The sequence below is a fragment of the Canis lupus genome, chromosome 12 (assembly GCF_003254725.2).
Source record: "Canis lupus dingo isolate Sandy chromosome 12, ASM325472v2, whole genome shotgun sequence".
In the NCBI taxonomy this organism is placed as follows: domain Eukaryota; kingdom Metazoa; phylum Chordata; class Mammalia; order Carnivora; family Canidae; genus Canis; species Canis lupus.
In genome coordinates, this window is record NC_064254.1 from 4,991,729 (window position 1) to 5,006,516 (window position 14,788).

The following is a 14,788-nucleotide window of genomic DNA, read 5'->3' on the forward strand; positions in this document are numbered from 1 at the left end:
CGAGGGCGAGGGCGCAGCGCGGCGAGCGCGGGCAGCCGCAGGGGCCGGGACCAGGGCGCCGTCTCCCCGCAGGACGCCCGGGAGCTCGGCCCCCAGCGCAAGCCGCGCAGGAGCCAGGGCTGCCGCCGGGCGCACGAGGACAGCACGTGTCACAGCCCGGGGAGGGGGTCCCCAGGAAGGAGGGAGGGGGACCCAGAACCCGACGGAGCAGGGGGAGGGGAGGGGAGCGGCCAGCCCCGGAGCCGGAATGCGCGCTGCGACTGCACGTCCCAGACGCCTGGGGGAGCCCGAGGACCGGCCCAAGGTGGGGACCGCCCCCAAAGGCTGGGAACCCCAGGTGGGGGGCGGGGGGCGGGGCTTTTCTTTCGAATGTGGGTTCCGGCTCGGGCTCTCGAGAGGTCATCTCAGCAAACTTCGAAAGTTGCCTTGTAAGTGGGCACAGCTAGAGGGTCGGCTCCCAGCGTGGTTCCCGGCCCTCCCTCCTCAGCAGCCCCAGGGCTTCGGCTGTGGCTCCAGGTCAGGGGGTGCGCAGGAGACGGGAGCTGGTTTGCCCGCTGAAGGACTTAAGGAGAAAAGGCGGAAGCCGCCTGGGAGTGGGTGTTCATTCCCTCAGGATAGGCACATGGGTTCAGGACGTGAAAAGTGATGCCAGAGATTAAACTAGGAGGAGGGCACCAACAATCCTAGGGGGCAGCCTGGAGGAGGCAACCAGAATGAACTGTGTCTGAGGGGGTCCCTTCAGCTCAGGCTCCTCTGCTGTGTGCAAGCAGATGGGCCCCAGAACTAGACTGGGCTGGGAGTGGGGGCTGCCCCTTAAGGGCTGAGGGCAAAGCAACCCCCAAGGGGAAGGTCAAAGTCCTGTCTTTCCCAGACATTCTTGCACCTGGATAACGAGTTGTTCCTGTCTGCTGGACCTGATTTGGGTATTTCTGAAGAATGAGAAATCATTTAAAATCATCTGTGGCTGTTGTAAGAAAACAGGAGGAGGGGGAGGGGAGGGGAGGAGAGGGAGGAGGAGGAGGGGGAGGAGAAGTAGTCAGCTAAGAACATTTTCTTCTAATGCTCTCTCTTTGTTGCCTCCCCCTCCTCCATCCACTCCCACTGGAGATGCAGGTTGAAATGGGCTGTACACAGGTTGCTGGGGCATGTGTGTGTGTGTGTGTGTGTGTGTGTGGGTGTGTGTGTGAAGGGTCAGAGAGGCAGGAAGCTTAGGCTTGGGCCTTTCCTCTGTTGGGGCATGAATGAAAGTCTCCCAGAGACTTGTGCTCCCCTCCCCACCCTGATGGGCTTCAGCCCATTCCATAATCCACCCTCCAAAAGCTCAGTTTGCACCTGAACTCTTGGTTCCCCTGACCTTAAATATCAGAAATGTTAAAGAAAATGTACAAGACAGGGACACCTAGGTGGCTCAGTGGTTTGGCACCTGCCTTCGGCCCTGGACGTGATCCCCGGGGTCCTGGGATCCAGTCCCGCATCAAGTCCCGCATCAGGCTCCCTGTGTGGAACCTGCTTCTCCCTCTGCCTGTGTCTCTGCCTCTGTCTCTCTGTGTCTCTCATGAATAAATAAAATCTTTTTTTAAAAAAAGTTGAAGACAAATGTGTATAACAGTTGCCAGTCTCAATCCATAGAGCGTGCAACGCTTGAGCTCCATCCAGGTTATGAGTATGAGCCCCACATTAGATGTAGAGATTATTTTATTTATTTATTTATTTTTATTATTTTTTAGATTATTTTAAATAAATAGAGTGTTATGGAGCATTTACTATATGCCAGGGGCAGCACTAGATGCTTTACATGAATGATCTCACTTAATCCTACAAAAATCCTTATGAGGGGTCAGAGCTATTATCACCCCTATTTGAGAGAGGGAAAATTGAGATGGATTGAGCAATTTGCTCCTAGTCACACAGCTTGAAAGTGATGAATTGGGCTCTTCTGGGACACCAGAAGAGAAAGGAGGTATGAGGCAGAAGGAAAGAGCTTAAGGAAAAGAAAGAATGCAGCACCTCCTATGCTGGGGGGAAATCCGGGGAGAGCATGAATCAAGAGGAGTTTTGGGAAGTTGTGCATAGGCTGGGAGGCTTTTAGAGCCAGATGCTAGTTTACTGGCTGTGTGTCGTGAGTTTTCAGCAGAAGCAGGTTTCAAGGCAGCCCTGCTATAATCGGATTACATTTTGGAGATAAATAATTCAGATTTTGGACCCAAAGTTCCATACTCAGCTATACTTCTGATTAAGTGAGCCCTCAGTCCTGAGCCAAATGTGCCCTCCAGGATGACGGGCTTATTGTGCAAGAGCTCAGGAGTTGAGATAGAAGCTGAGGTTTACTTAGAGCACCCCCTGTAAGTCTTAATGACACTGTAACCCATGTCTTGGTAGAAATTGCTTCTGTACTAAATGTGTCAGACAGATACTTGGTGTTACATGCACATCAGAAAGATACAGGGTGGGATCACTGGGTGGCGCAGCGGTTTGACGCCTGCCTTTGGCCCAGGGCGCGATCCTGGAGACCCGGGATCGAATCCCACATCGGGCTCCCGGTGCATGGAGCCTGCTTCTCCCTCTGCCTGTGTCTCTGCCTCTCTCTCTCTCTCTCTCTCTCTCTCTCTGTGACTATCATAAATAAATAAATTAAAAAGAAGAAAGAAAAAGAAAGAAAGAAAGATAGATACAGGGTTACAGTCCATAGTGGTACAGGAGCTCCCCTCATTTGGAGAAAGTCTACAAAATGCCCTTGGAAAGAGAGATTGCAGGCTGGAAACCCAGCCTCCAAAAATACCTGATGCCTTCAAATTTAGAAGGGGAGGGGAAGATATGTTGCTGATACAATTAAACTGGCTTCATGTGATGGGAGGAAAACTTTTCCTCTACTCTCTTAGGTTCAGTTTTTGGGGTCTGCAAATTAAACGGACACAAGATAGCTTGGCAAGAGAAAAGACAGTTGTTTTATTAGTTAATTAGTTTGTTTGTTTGGGGGGGGGAGGAGGGGGAGGGAGACAAGCAGACTCTCCACTGAGCAGGAAACCTGATGTGGGGCTATATCCTAGGATTCAGAGATTATGACCTGAGCCAAAATCAACAGTTGGACATTTAAGCAACGGAACCACCCAGGTGCCCCAAGTCAGATTTTTATTCACATACATATGTGGAGGGAATTCACAGAAAAAGGTGACTCAATGAGGCAATTGGAATTTGGGGCATATACGCCACCTTAATTGGGGGAGGGGAATGGGAGAAGGACACTTTGGAAAATGGCTTAATAGGGGGAGGGATGGGAAGAAGGGGCATGTAGGAAAAAGCAAATTATTTTTAAGAAAGCTAAATGGGACCTTAGGAGAGTAGATGGGTCCTTAGGAGAGTACGTGATAGTTTTGTGACAATGTAGTGCTGACATCCACCAATGGTAAGACTCCAGTGAGAAGAGTCAATCTTTCCTGGTTGCAAGAAACCTCTCCAGGAGGGAATTTATGATGGTTGAATTCTTTGGGGAGGCTCTGCTTTTAGGCAGATAAGAAGTTTTAGAAAAAAGCCAATTCTCAAATGCCTTCAGCTTACAGTAGCAGCACTATTCAGTGGAAGTGAAACATGAGACACATAAGTAATTTTAAATTTTCTATTAGCCATAATTCAAATTTGATAATGTATTTTATTTTTTAAAATTCTTTAAGTTTAATTTAGTTAACATATACTGTATTATTAGTTTCAGGGGTCGAATTTAGTGATTCATCAGTTATACGTAGCACCCAATGCTCATTCCATCAAGTGCCCTCCTTAATGATCATCACCCCGTTATCCCATCCCCCCACCCACCTCCCTTCCAGTTTCCTCAGGTTGTTTCCTAGAGTTAAGTCTTTTATGGTTATCTTCCTCTCTTTTCATCTTATTTTATTTTTCCTTCCTTTCCTCTGTGTTCATCTTTTGTTTCTTAAATTCCACGAGTGATGGGGATCACTGGGTGGCTCAGCGGTTTAGCGCCTGCCTTTGGCCCAGGGTGTGATCCTGAAGTCCCAGGATCGAGTCCTACATTGGGCTCCCAGTATGGAGCCTGCTTCTGCCTCCTCCTTTGTCTCTACCTCTCTCTCTCTCTATGTCTATCATAAATCAATCAATAAATAAATAGTAACAGACTTTAAAAAAAATTCCACGAGTGAAATCATGTGATATTGTCTTTCTCTGACTGACTTATTTCACTTAGCCTAATACCCTCTCATTCCATCCATGTCACAAATGGCAAGATTTCGTTCTTTTTGATGGTTGAGTAATATTCCAGTGTGTGTGTGTGTGTGTGTGTGTGTGTGTGTGTGTGGTGTGTGTATACCACATCTTCTTTTTTTTTTTTTTTTTTTTTTTTTTTTTTTTTTTTTTTTTATACCACATCTTCTTTATCCATTTGTCTTCAGTGGACATCAGGACTCTTTCCATAGTTTGGCTATTGTGGATATTGCTGCTATAAACATGGGGTTGCAGGTGCCCCATCAAATCTCTATGTTTGGGGCAGCCCTGGTGGTGGTTCAGCGGTTTAGCACCACCTTCAGACCAGGGTGTGATCCCGGGGGTCCTGGAATCAAGTCCCACGTCGGGCTCCCTGCATGGGGCCTGCTTCTTTCTCTGCTTGTGTCTCTGCCTCTCTCTCTCTCTCCATGAATACATAAATAAAATCTTTTTTAAAAATCCCTATGTTTGTATCCTTTGGATGAATACCCAGTAGTGCAATTGCTAAGTCATAGCATAATATATTTTATTTGTAACCCAATCAAAAATGGTATTTCAGGATGCCTGAGTGGCTCAGCGGTTTAGCACCTGCCTTTGGCCCAGAATGTGATCCTGGAAACCTGGGATCGAGTCCCACGTCGGGCTCCCTGCGTGGAGTCTGCTTCTCCCTCTGCCTGTGTCCCTGACTCTCTGTGTGTCTCTCCTGAATAAATAAAATCTTTTAAAAAAAAGTTATTTCAAAATGGAAAATACTTGAGATATTTCATATTCTTTTTTATTGGTAATAGGTTTTACAAACCCAATTTGTATTTTTACACTTATCCCAATTCAAGTCAGCCACACATCAAGTGCTCAATATGTGGCTAGTCGATACCATATTAGACAGCATATGTCTACAAGGTCCAGAATTAGGAATTTTTTATGGATTCAAGCCTGCAGATACTCCTGCCTGCTTCTATTTCTAGCAGATCTAGAAAAAAAGTCACAGAAAGTGGGGAGCCCCTGGGATTAGGATATTAAAGAGGCACATGTCACTGGCAAAGCTAAAACTTATAGGACATTTTTTCATAGAGAAAAAGTGCATGTGGAGGATGGGGTGGGGAGTGGGGAGGGACAGAGGGAGAGGACAGAGAGAACCTTAAGCAGTCTCCAGTGTGGAGCCTGACTTGGGGCTCAGTCTCACAACCTTGAGATCATGACATGAGCTAAAATTAAATAGGACACTTAACCCAGCCACCCAGGTGCTCCCTGCAGAGGACATCTTTGGGAATTAGAAAATGATGATTCCTGGGGCGCCTGGGTGTCTCAGCTGGTTAAGTGTCTGCCTTTAGCTCAGGTCATGATCTCAGGGTCCTGGGACCGAGCCCTGGCATCTGGCTCCCTGCTCAATGGGGAGTCTGCTTCTCCCTCTCCCCAACCCCCACACGTGCTCTCTCTTGCTCTCTCTCTCTCTCTCAAATAAATAAAATCTTAAAAAGGAAAAGAAAGAAAATGATGACCCGTCTTGGCTACAGACAGTGAGAGAAGGTGCTTTTGAACAACAGCAACACAACAAGAGATGCTCCCCTTCTGGCAGTCTTGTATTAGTGTCAGTGCAGAAAAACAAGAACCACTCCAGGGGGTTCAAGTAGAAAGGATTTAATACAGGGAACAGGGGGTTGGGGTCTTTGCTGCTGGCTTCCACAGAGCCCAGCTCCCCAACAGCCATTGCGCGCCTTCCTTGCGAACCAAACCCCAGTACTGTTTGGACAGTAGGTGTCCAGCCCGAGGAGAAGGATCACGTTAGTCCAAGCCGGTCATGGCCGTCCCATTCCCTTTGCCCAGCACTTGCTTTCCCAGACCCCCTTGTGGCCGTGGGTGGTCATATGACCCGGTTGGAGCCATTGGGATAAGGAGTCAGCCTGGAGGGGCAGCCCGGGGGGCGCAGCGGTTTAGGTTTAGCGCCGCCTTCAGCTGAACCAGGGCGTGATCCTGGAGTCCCGGGATCGAGTCCCACGTCAGGCTCCCTGCGTGGAGCCTGCTTCTCCCTCTGCCTGTGTGTCTCTCACGAATAAATAAACTAAACTAAAAAACAAAACAAAAAAAAAAGCCCGGAGGCTTTCGCAAGATAAGATGGCCTGCCCTAAGCGCCCAGCCTCTACTCCACGCTTCTTACCTTAGAATACTTAGAATAGGGGGAGACAAGATGACACTCCCAGGAGCTGCTGGGAAGGCAGCTGCCAGTTGAGAGGAGGCACGAGAACGGCAGGTCTGCCAGCAGCCAAACAAATGCCAGCACTTGCTATCTCCAGACTTCTTGATTCGTGAGAAATGTGTGTCCCTAGTTATTTAAGCCATCATTACATGGTTTTTTGTTACATTCAGGTAAATCCAGTCCTAACTCAGAAACCTAATGGTTGGGATCCCTGGGTGGCGCAGCGGTTTGGCGCCTGCCTTTGGCCCAGGGCGCGATCCTGGAGACCCGGGATCGAATCCCACGTCGGGCTCCCGGTGCATGGAGCCTGCTTCTCCCTCTGCCTGTGTCTCTGCCTCTCTCTCTCTCTCACTGTGTGCCTATCATGAATAAAAAAAAAAAAAAAAAAAAAAAAAAAAAAAAAAAAAAAAACCTAATGGTTACTCTAGGGAGGCATTGATCACCAACCACAAAATCCTGGGCTGGGAGAGCATCTCGATTTTAATTAATTCACTCTCTTCCTTCTTTGCATGAATCTCCTCTCCTGCATCTCCACTAAGGGGCAGTGGACGTCCACCTGCTTATCTCAGTGATGGGGACTTCAGTCCTGCCCAAAGCAATCCAGGTTTGATGGCTCCAGGGGATATAAAATTATATATATATATATAAAATTTTTAAAGATTTTATTTATTTATTCATGAGACACACACACACACACACACACACACACACACACACAGAAACACAGGCAGAGGGAGAAGCAGGCTGCACACAGGGAGCCTGATGTGGGACTCGATCCCGGGCCCCCAGGATCACATGCAGCACTAAACTGCTGGGCCACCAGGGTTGCCCATAAAATTATTATATTAAACCAAAACCAAATTCCCTACAATTCCACCTATTTGTCTTAGTATGACTAATTGGGAAAGAACCGGGAGTTGTAGAAAGGGTAAGGGGTGGAGTTAGATGGGTGTAGTGTTAACATTTTCTACTTATGTGACATTGAGCAAGTTACTGAACCTCTCTGAACTTTAGTTTCTTTTATCTAGAGACAATAAATTCTCCCTCCTGGGTCACTCTGAGGATTTGCTAGCACAGAGTAAGCCCACAGCAATTGTTAGTGGTCTGTCCTGTTAACACATGGGTCGTGTCAACTAGCTGGCACATCTGAGAGTTGGGCCCAGAAAGAAGGTATGAGCCCAGGCCAGGGACTGGTAAGCTTGATGCAGGGCAGGAATATGGGCCATTCTAACTCCCCACTAGAAGGGTGCGCATGTGTGTGCACACACACGTGCACCTGTCTGAGAACTGGAGGGGCAAGTGGGGCATCCCAGGGAGGTGCGGTTGGTCCCCCAATGGAGAGGTTCCCAGCATGGCTGCTTCAAAACCTTGTCTCCAGTCTGTCCAGCCTCATCCCGCCTGGTCCCAGACCCATCCGTTCTTCCTCTGACCTGTTTGACACCTGCCTTGACGAGGCGAAGGCTTGATGGGACATCAAGGAAGACACTGACTCAAGAACATTCTGGAGCCCGGGGAAGGTTGCAGGAAGAGCTTTAATTGCTGAGAATCCAATCAGAAAAGGGAGGTGCTGGTTAAGGGGGTGGCCAGCCAGGGAGAGGTGGTGGATGAGGAGCATCCTTCAGTGGCTTTACTTCTTGGAGCGCCCAGCATCGTGGCAGACACCAAAGTTGGTATTGGTGATGGAGCCCACGATGGACTTGTCACCCTCACAGGTCAGGCCCCGCTCACAGGGACACTTGTAGTAAACCCCATAGAGCGTCTTCAAAGACACAGAAACAGTGGAATCACAGGCTGTCGCGGGGGTGGGGTGGGGGGGCTACTTTGGGCATAGCCTGCCCCTCGCTCCCCGCCTCACCCCGGGCCAGGCTCTTTTCAGACTGTCCCCTCCTGACTGCCACGCCAGGGGGCGCTGTGGGCCTGGAGGACGCCCGGCCCAGGTTCCCCCACTCGGCTTCCTTGGTGCTTACTAACTAGATCTCCCTGGGGAGCCTCCAGTTACCCATCCGTGAAATGGGAATAACAAATCTCCGCCCCCACCCACCTCACTGGTCAGTCGTGAGGTTCGAAAGGGCCGAGCGGATGGGGCAGTGCCTGGAGCCTGCTGACCCCCTCCCTGACCCGCCCCCCAGCTGTGCCTCGTGCCCCAGCACCGCACGGCCCGCGGCACCCACCTTGGCAGAGCACTCGCTGTTCTCGCTGGCCTTGGGTGCGCAGCGGGCCAGGCTCAGCCCGGTGGCCCGGTGGCAGCACTTGCTCTTGCACTGGACGCTGTTCAGACAGAGCTCGCCGTCTTCCTGCCGGGCGGCCAGTTAGCGAGGGCCCTCGCCCTTTGTCCCTTCGCCACCGCCACCGCCCACAGCGCGTCCCCCGCGGGGGCGCGGGTAAAGGACCCAACCCGCGGGGCTGGCGGCCAGTCTGCCCACCCCCAGCCCCACCCGCGGGAGAAGCTGCGAGACAGGACCCCGCCACGCTACCGACTCCCGGGGTGATCCGGGCAAGACCCTGCCCCCCCCCGTGCCTCAGTGTCCCCTTGGAATCTGCACATGTGACCCAAAACAGGGTGTCCAGACTTCCCTGGGTCCTGCAGTCCACTGAGAAGCCTGTGAAGGTTGAGGACCATCCCCCAGGAAGGCATATGACCTCAGGGGGATCCTGGCCCCTCTGAGCCCTGCAAGGCCGCGAGTTCAGAAATTTTGGGTAGAGACGCAGCACGGGGGGGCGGGGGGGGGGACCATCCGCCCTGCGGCCTCTGATCCGCTGAGAGCTTCCAGCTGCGCGACCTCAGGCAGGTGGCTTCACCTTTCTCTAGAACTGCTTTCCATCTGAAAACGGGTTTGATACTAGGTCCCTGCCTCATGCGGTCAGTATGGGGACTAAATGAGTAAACGGTCCTGAGGCATTGAGAACCGTGTCCGTGTGTCACTCTAGGTCGGAAGCCAGAATCACCGGGGGAGCTTTCTGAACTACTGGACCTTCTGAGCCAGGGCTTCCGGGGCAGGAGCCTGGGACTGTCCCTCAGCCAGGTCAAACCCCTGCTCTGCGCATGCTCCGTGCCGATCAGCCTTGTCTGAGCCCCCCTCCCCCAACCCGGTAGGAGGCGCAGGGTGGGCATGGACAGTAAAGCAGAAGATGCCTCACCTCTCAGCCTCCGGGCAGCCCCAGGTGGAGACGTGAGAGGTAAAGATCTAAGCTTAAAAAGTCCCCACCTGGGGCAGCCCTGGTGGCGCAGCGGTTTAGCGCCGCCTGCAGCCCAGGGCATGATCATGGAGACCCAGGATCGAGTCCCACGTCAGGCTCCCTGCATGGAGCCTGCTTCTCCCCCTGCCTGTGTCTCTGCCTCTCTCTCTCTCTGCATCTCTATGAATAAATAAATAAAATCTTAAAAAAAAAAAGTCCCTACTTGGATGTTAAGATGACTCCTCCCCTGAAGTCCCTCTTACCAGGTGGATAATGATCCCCCGAGGGTCAGGAACCGCGTAGACCACCGCAAGGGCAACGAGCAGAAGGACGAGGATCTTTTCCATGACGGATGGGGACAGCCGGTATAGGTAGCAGCTGGCAGGTCAGGTGGCAGTAGACAGAGCCAGGTGGGGTGGTAGAGCTATAAAAGGGGCCTGTCCACAGGTGACCCCCCCCTTCCCCACCCCACGGGGCTCGACGTAACCCGAGGCCCAGCTGTGGCCAATCTGTTGGGGGCGTGTCCTGATAAAGCCCTGGGCGGCCCCTGGCACCTTGGCAGGTGTGCGGGCGTGCACGCACGTGTCGGTGTCCGTGCTGATACTGCGTTAATGGTTGGGCGTGGACTCGGAACAGTTTATAGGCTGGACAAGTTATCTGTTCTTTTTTTTTTTATATTTTTTTTAAGATTTTATTTATTTATTCATGATAGTCACAGAGAGAGAGAGAGAGAGAGGCAGAGACACAGGCAGAGGGAGAAGCAGGCTCCATGCAGGGAGCCCGACGTGGGATTCGATCCCGGGTCTCCAGGATCGCGCCCTGGGCCAAAGGCAGGCGCCAAACCGCTGCGCCACCCAGGGATCCCAAGTTATCTGTTCTAAGTCTCAATCTCCTTATCTGTCAACGGGATCATTTCGAGAGTTGGGAGGCCTGAGAAAATGAAAATGGTAGACCTACCTTAACACAGTATATATGTCACTCTGGCTGTGCTTTTCGCCTGCCCTCAACCAGGGGGCTGCCTCCATGAGTGATTTTAGGGGCCTTGGGACATTGCTTCTCTGAAGAGTCTTTCCTGTTTCCTTTCTATTTCCCTTCCTGGCTGCATCCTGGAATTAAAGACCCACCCGGTGGTTAAGGCTTCCTCTCACCTCCTCCCCCACCCAAGGCCACATGTGAGCGTGAACAGTAGTTGGTCCTGGCTGAGACTGAGGTCCTGTGAGCTTCAGATGACCCCAGGGCTGGAGGCTGGGAAGAGGCACAGCTGCCAGAGTGTGCTCAGGTGTAGGACCAGAGCGATTTTCCCTGGAGGACTGGTCATTGCAGTCAAGGACCCCTTCCCCATCCCAGGATGTGGAAGACTGCTCCACTGTGGAGGCCCCAGATTGGGCTGCTGAGAGCAAAGCTTTGATCCAGACAGACTTGTCTTCCAAACTCAGCACTCACTGTGTGACCCTGGACAAGTATCTGAGCCTCGGTTACTTCATCTATGCAAGGAAGTTGATGGCTCTTTCTTTGTAAGGTTGGGATTGAACAAGACAATGTATGTCAGAGTGCCTGGCGTGTAGTAGATGCTCTGCCCATGTAATACCACCCTCCTTTCTTCCCCCTGATACCGCTAGAGGGTGGAATATAGGGGAGCACCTGGAGGAACCAGCCAGGAGACCCTCAAAATGGCAGAAACCCACCAATTCTAGACAGAAAAATACCACTGATTAAAGAACCACTGTTCTCTCTTATTTTTATAGGTCTCAGTCTTTAAAACTGCTTTTCCCCCATGAGCTCATTCTGGCCCTTCCTTCGCTCCCTGCCCTCTCCACCTCATTACACCTGTGAGCTGAGCCACAGGGAGGGTAATGACGCTTTCCCACTCACAAGTCAAGGCCAGGAGGCCCCTGAAGGAACTGGAGGAGCTATTTCCACCTGTAAAGGGAGCTGTGAAAAATCCATCAGTCCTATCTCCAGCTGGGCACAGCCAGCTTCCCAGAGGAGAAAGAATGCATTTTTCCCTTATAAATGAAGAGTATAGCAAAGAGAACTTTGGCCAATGTTTGTGCTTGCAAAACATAAACAAAAATTAATTAGATTTTTTTAAGTAGTTTCCATGTCCAGCATGGAGCCCAACACAGGACTCGAACTCATAAACCTGAGACTGAGACCTGAACTGAGATCAAGAGTCGGACACCTAATTGACTAAGTCACCCAGGTGGCCCAATTAAATGTTTTTTGTATCAAAACCTCATAAGGCTTAACTACCCCATTCGCAATCTAAAGAGTGTTGTGCTTTGGGTTTGTTCACTTCAAGAAGGAACCCCACGTGCAGTCACATGGATTAACCTGAGGCATAATACTGAGAGAGGAAAGCCATAGACAAAAACAGACTGTGTATTACATTGGCATGCAGTTCAAGAAAAGGTAAAATTTTTTTTAAAGATTTTATTTATTCATTCATGAGAGACACAGGGAGAGCGAAAGAGGCAGACACACAGGCAGAGGGAGATGCAGGCTCCATGCAGGGAGCCCGACGTGGGACTCGATCCCGGGACTCCAGGATCACGCCCTGGGCCCAAGGCAGGGGCTAAACCGCTGAGCCACCACCCAGGGATCCCCCAAGAAAAGGTAAAACTAACCTTTTAGTTTTGATGAAAGTCTGCAGCTATCCCCCTGGGAGGGCTGTTGACTGGGAGGGGGGCAGGAAAAAGCCTCCTAGAGTGTTAGAACTGTTCTAAATCTTGATTTGGGGTGTTGGTAACACATATGTAAAAATCCATCTGGTGATTTGCTTAAGATTTCAGTATTTTGGGCAGCCCTGGTGGCGCAGCGGTTTAGCACCGCCTTCAGCCCAGGGCGTGATCCTGGAGACACGGGATCTAGTCCCGCGTCGGGCTCCCTGCATGGGGCCTGCCTCTCCCTCTCCCTCTGCCTGTGTCTCTGCCTCTCTCTCTCTCAATCTCTGAATAAATTAAAAAAATATATATATATTAAAAAAGATTTGAGTATTTTACTGTGTGTAATGTAGATACTGCACCTCAATGTTATTCAAAAAGGAGGAGATGCCTCTCTGGTCAAGTCATACCACATGGATGGTGAGGGTTGAGGAGGTATCGTGTCTTTTGGTGAGTGGGGTTGGGCCACAGTGGCTGTAGACCTAGAAATGTGGCCAACCTCTTGTGGGTGTCACCTGCTCTATATTCTCCAAGATCTCCCAGGACACGCAGGGTGGGCCTCCAGCAGCAGCCATGTTAATAAATGAGCCCGTCTTGCTCTCCACCACTATGGACTGGACAAGAGACAGACACCTGACCCAAGCCTCTCTTTTCCTGGAATGTAGACTTGCATCCAATAGCTTGCCTTCAAGCTGATCTGAAACATGAAACTAGCAAAGCCCAGGAAGGCAGATCTCTGATGTGCTGACGAAGAGATGGAGAAAGCTGGTCTGCCGAAGGGAAGAAGAGCGGATCAGCCATTCAAGAAGAAGCAGTGGCAGCCATACCCTGACTTCTGATGGATTTCCATGGCTGGCTGCATCCCTGCCCCTGTGGGGCCTGAAGCTCCCTTGTGTTCCTATAGTACATCCCCTTTGCTTAAGCCACAAACACAGACAACTCACTTCTGGGAAGGGGCTTAGAGCTCTGGATCAAAGTTAGATGTATAGCAACCCTGGGAGTCAGAGCAGGAAGCAGACATGGAATCCACTCAAGATTCAAATTCCCCATTGGGAGACTTGCTTGTGTCCTCCAATCCTGTATGCATGAGCCTCACTGGAGAGAGCCCTGAGGCGGACAGCCCACCTGGGCCTCATGAAATGGGGAGGGACATTCTCCAAATAGAGAGTGGATTTTTGTTACCAAAGAAAGGGGAATGATTCTGGGCAAACCAGAATAATAGGTACCCCTTCCATTCCATTGGTGGCTGCCAAGTCCACAGACAATCCCAAGAAGTAGACTCAAATTACAACCAAGGTGTGTGATAATTGTGACTTCCAAATTTTCTCTGACTATCCAATCTCCAACTTGTTTAGGTGAGGGTAGGAAGCGAGGCATGCAGTGACTTTCAGTTTGACAGTCTCTTTTTATTTATTGTATTGTATTGTATTTTTTATTTTTGACAGTCTCTTTTTAATTCAATACTCAGCCTCAAGTGTTCCTTTCACCACCTCTCTCTCCTGACCAAGGTAGGATGGAGCATGGAGGGAAGCTTAGGCGTCTTCAAGGAAGCAGGGACAGGGGTCTCTATGATCTGAGCCCTCAGTGGCTGCTGTAATGATGTCTCTGGTCCCATCTCATCCTTCTGGTCCTGTATTTTTTTAAAAAAGATTTTATGTATTTATTCATGAGAGAGAGAGAAACAGGCAGAGGGAGTACTAAGAAGGCACCATGCAGGGAGCCCGATATGGGACTCCATCAGGGACCCCAGTATCACGCCCTGAGCCAAAGGCAGATGCACAACTGCTGAGCCACCCAGGTGTCCTGTATTTGTAATCTGGGCTCTTATTTTTTTTCATTTTTTAAAAGATTTATTTATTTATTCACGAGAGACACAGAAAGAGAGAGGCAAAGACACAGGCAGAGGGAGAAGCAGGCTCCCCGCAGGGAGCTCGATGCGGACCCTATCCCAAATCCTGGGATCACGCCCTGAGCTGAAGGCAGACACCCAACTGCTGAGCCACCCACCCAGGCGTCCGGTAATCTGGGCTCTTAGTACAGTTCCTCCTTTTGTCTGGTCAACAACCAAGTGAACTCCTTCCCACCTCCCACCCCCATATTTATAATCCCAACTCCTTGCCAGTGCTCCCTTCAAATGTTGCAACTATCCTGTGTCAGATCAAAATGCTAGGGAGATAGCCCGATGTCTCACAAGTCACTGCCCCAGTGCTAAATTCAGGATGTCTGTGTGATGTTGCCTCTCTTTCAGTTTGGTCATGAATATCTCAATATTTTGAAACTTAGAGGCTAAATTGCAAAGTTAGTGACTGTCAAAGAAGAAGGAGGGATAAACACCAAAATGTTAATAGTGGTAGTAATAATGATAAACATTTGAGTACTTTTATATGTGAGGCATTGAGCCAGTTTTGTAATTTTACCTAACTCTTATGTGATAGATAGTACTTAAAAAAAAAAAAGATTTTATTTATTTATTTACTTGACACACAGAGCACACACAAGCAGGGGGAGCAGGAATGGGAGTGGGAGAGGGAGAAACACACTC

At 50.2% G+C, this 14,788-nt stretch overlaps 1 protein-coding gene across 1 annotated transcript; it reads right to left on the reverse strand.

Moving 5' to 3' along the window:
• Nucleotides 1–7,919: 7,919 nt before the first annotated feature.
• Nucleotides 7,920–10,007, reverse strand: CLPS (colipase). Its single transcript, XM_025418036.3, has 3 exons — nt 9,847–10,007; nt 8,578–8,700; nt 7,920–8,165 (listed from the first exon to the last, which is right to left on the reverse strand). The coding sequence occupies exons 1-3, from the start codon at nt 9,928–9,930 to the stop codon at nt 8,034–8,036; spliced, it is 339 nt and encodes a 112-aa protein (XP_025273821.1). The 5' UTR covers nt 9,931–10,007; the 3' UTR covers nt 7,920–8,033.
• Nucleotides 10,008–14,788: the final 4,781 nt, after the last annotated feature.

Bases quoted from the DNA above. Each gene is read 5' to 3' on its own strand.
- CLPS (XM_025418036.3), bottom strand. From the start codon at position 9,930: ATGGAAAAGATCCTCGTCCTTCTGCTCGTTGCCCTTGCGGTGGTCTAC. The intron at 8,701-9,846 runs GTAAGAGGGACT...GCCGCCCGGCAG, and splicing joins GGGGGATCATTATCCACCTG to GAAGACGGCGAGCTCTGTCT. The intron at 8,166-8,577 runs GTGGGTGCCGCG...GTGTCTTTGAAG, and splicing joins ACAGCGAGTGCTCTGCCAAG to ACGCTCTATGGGGTTTACTA.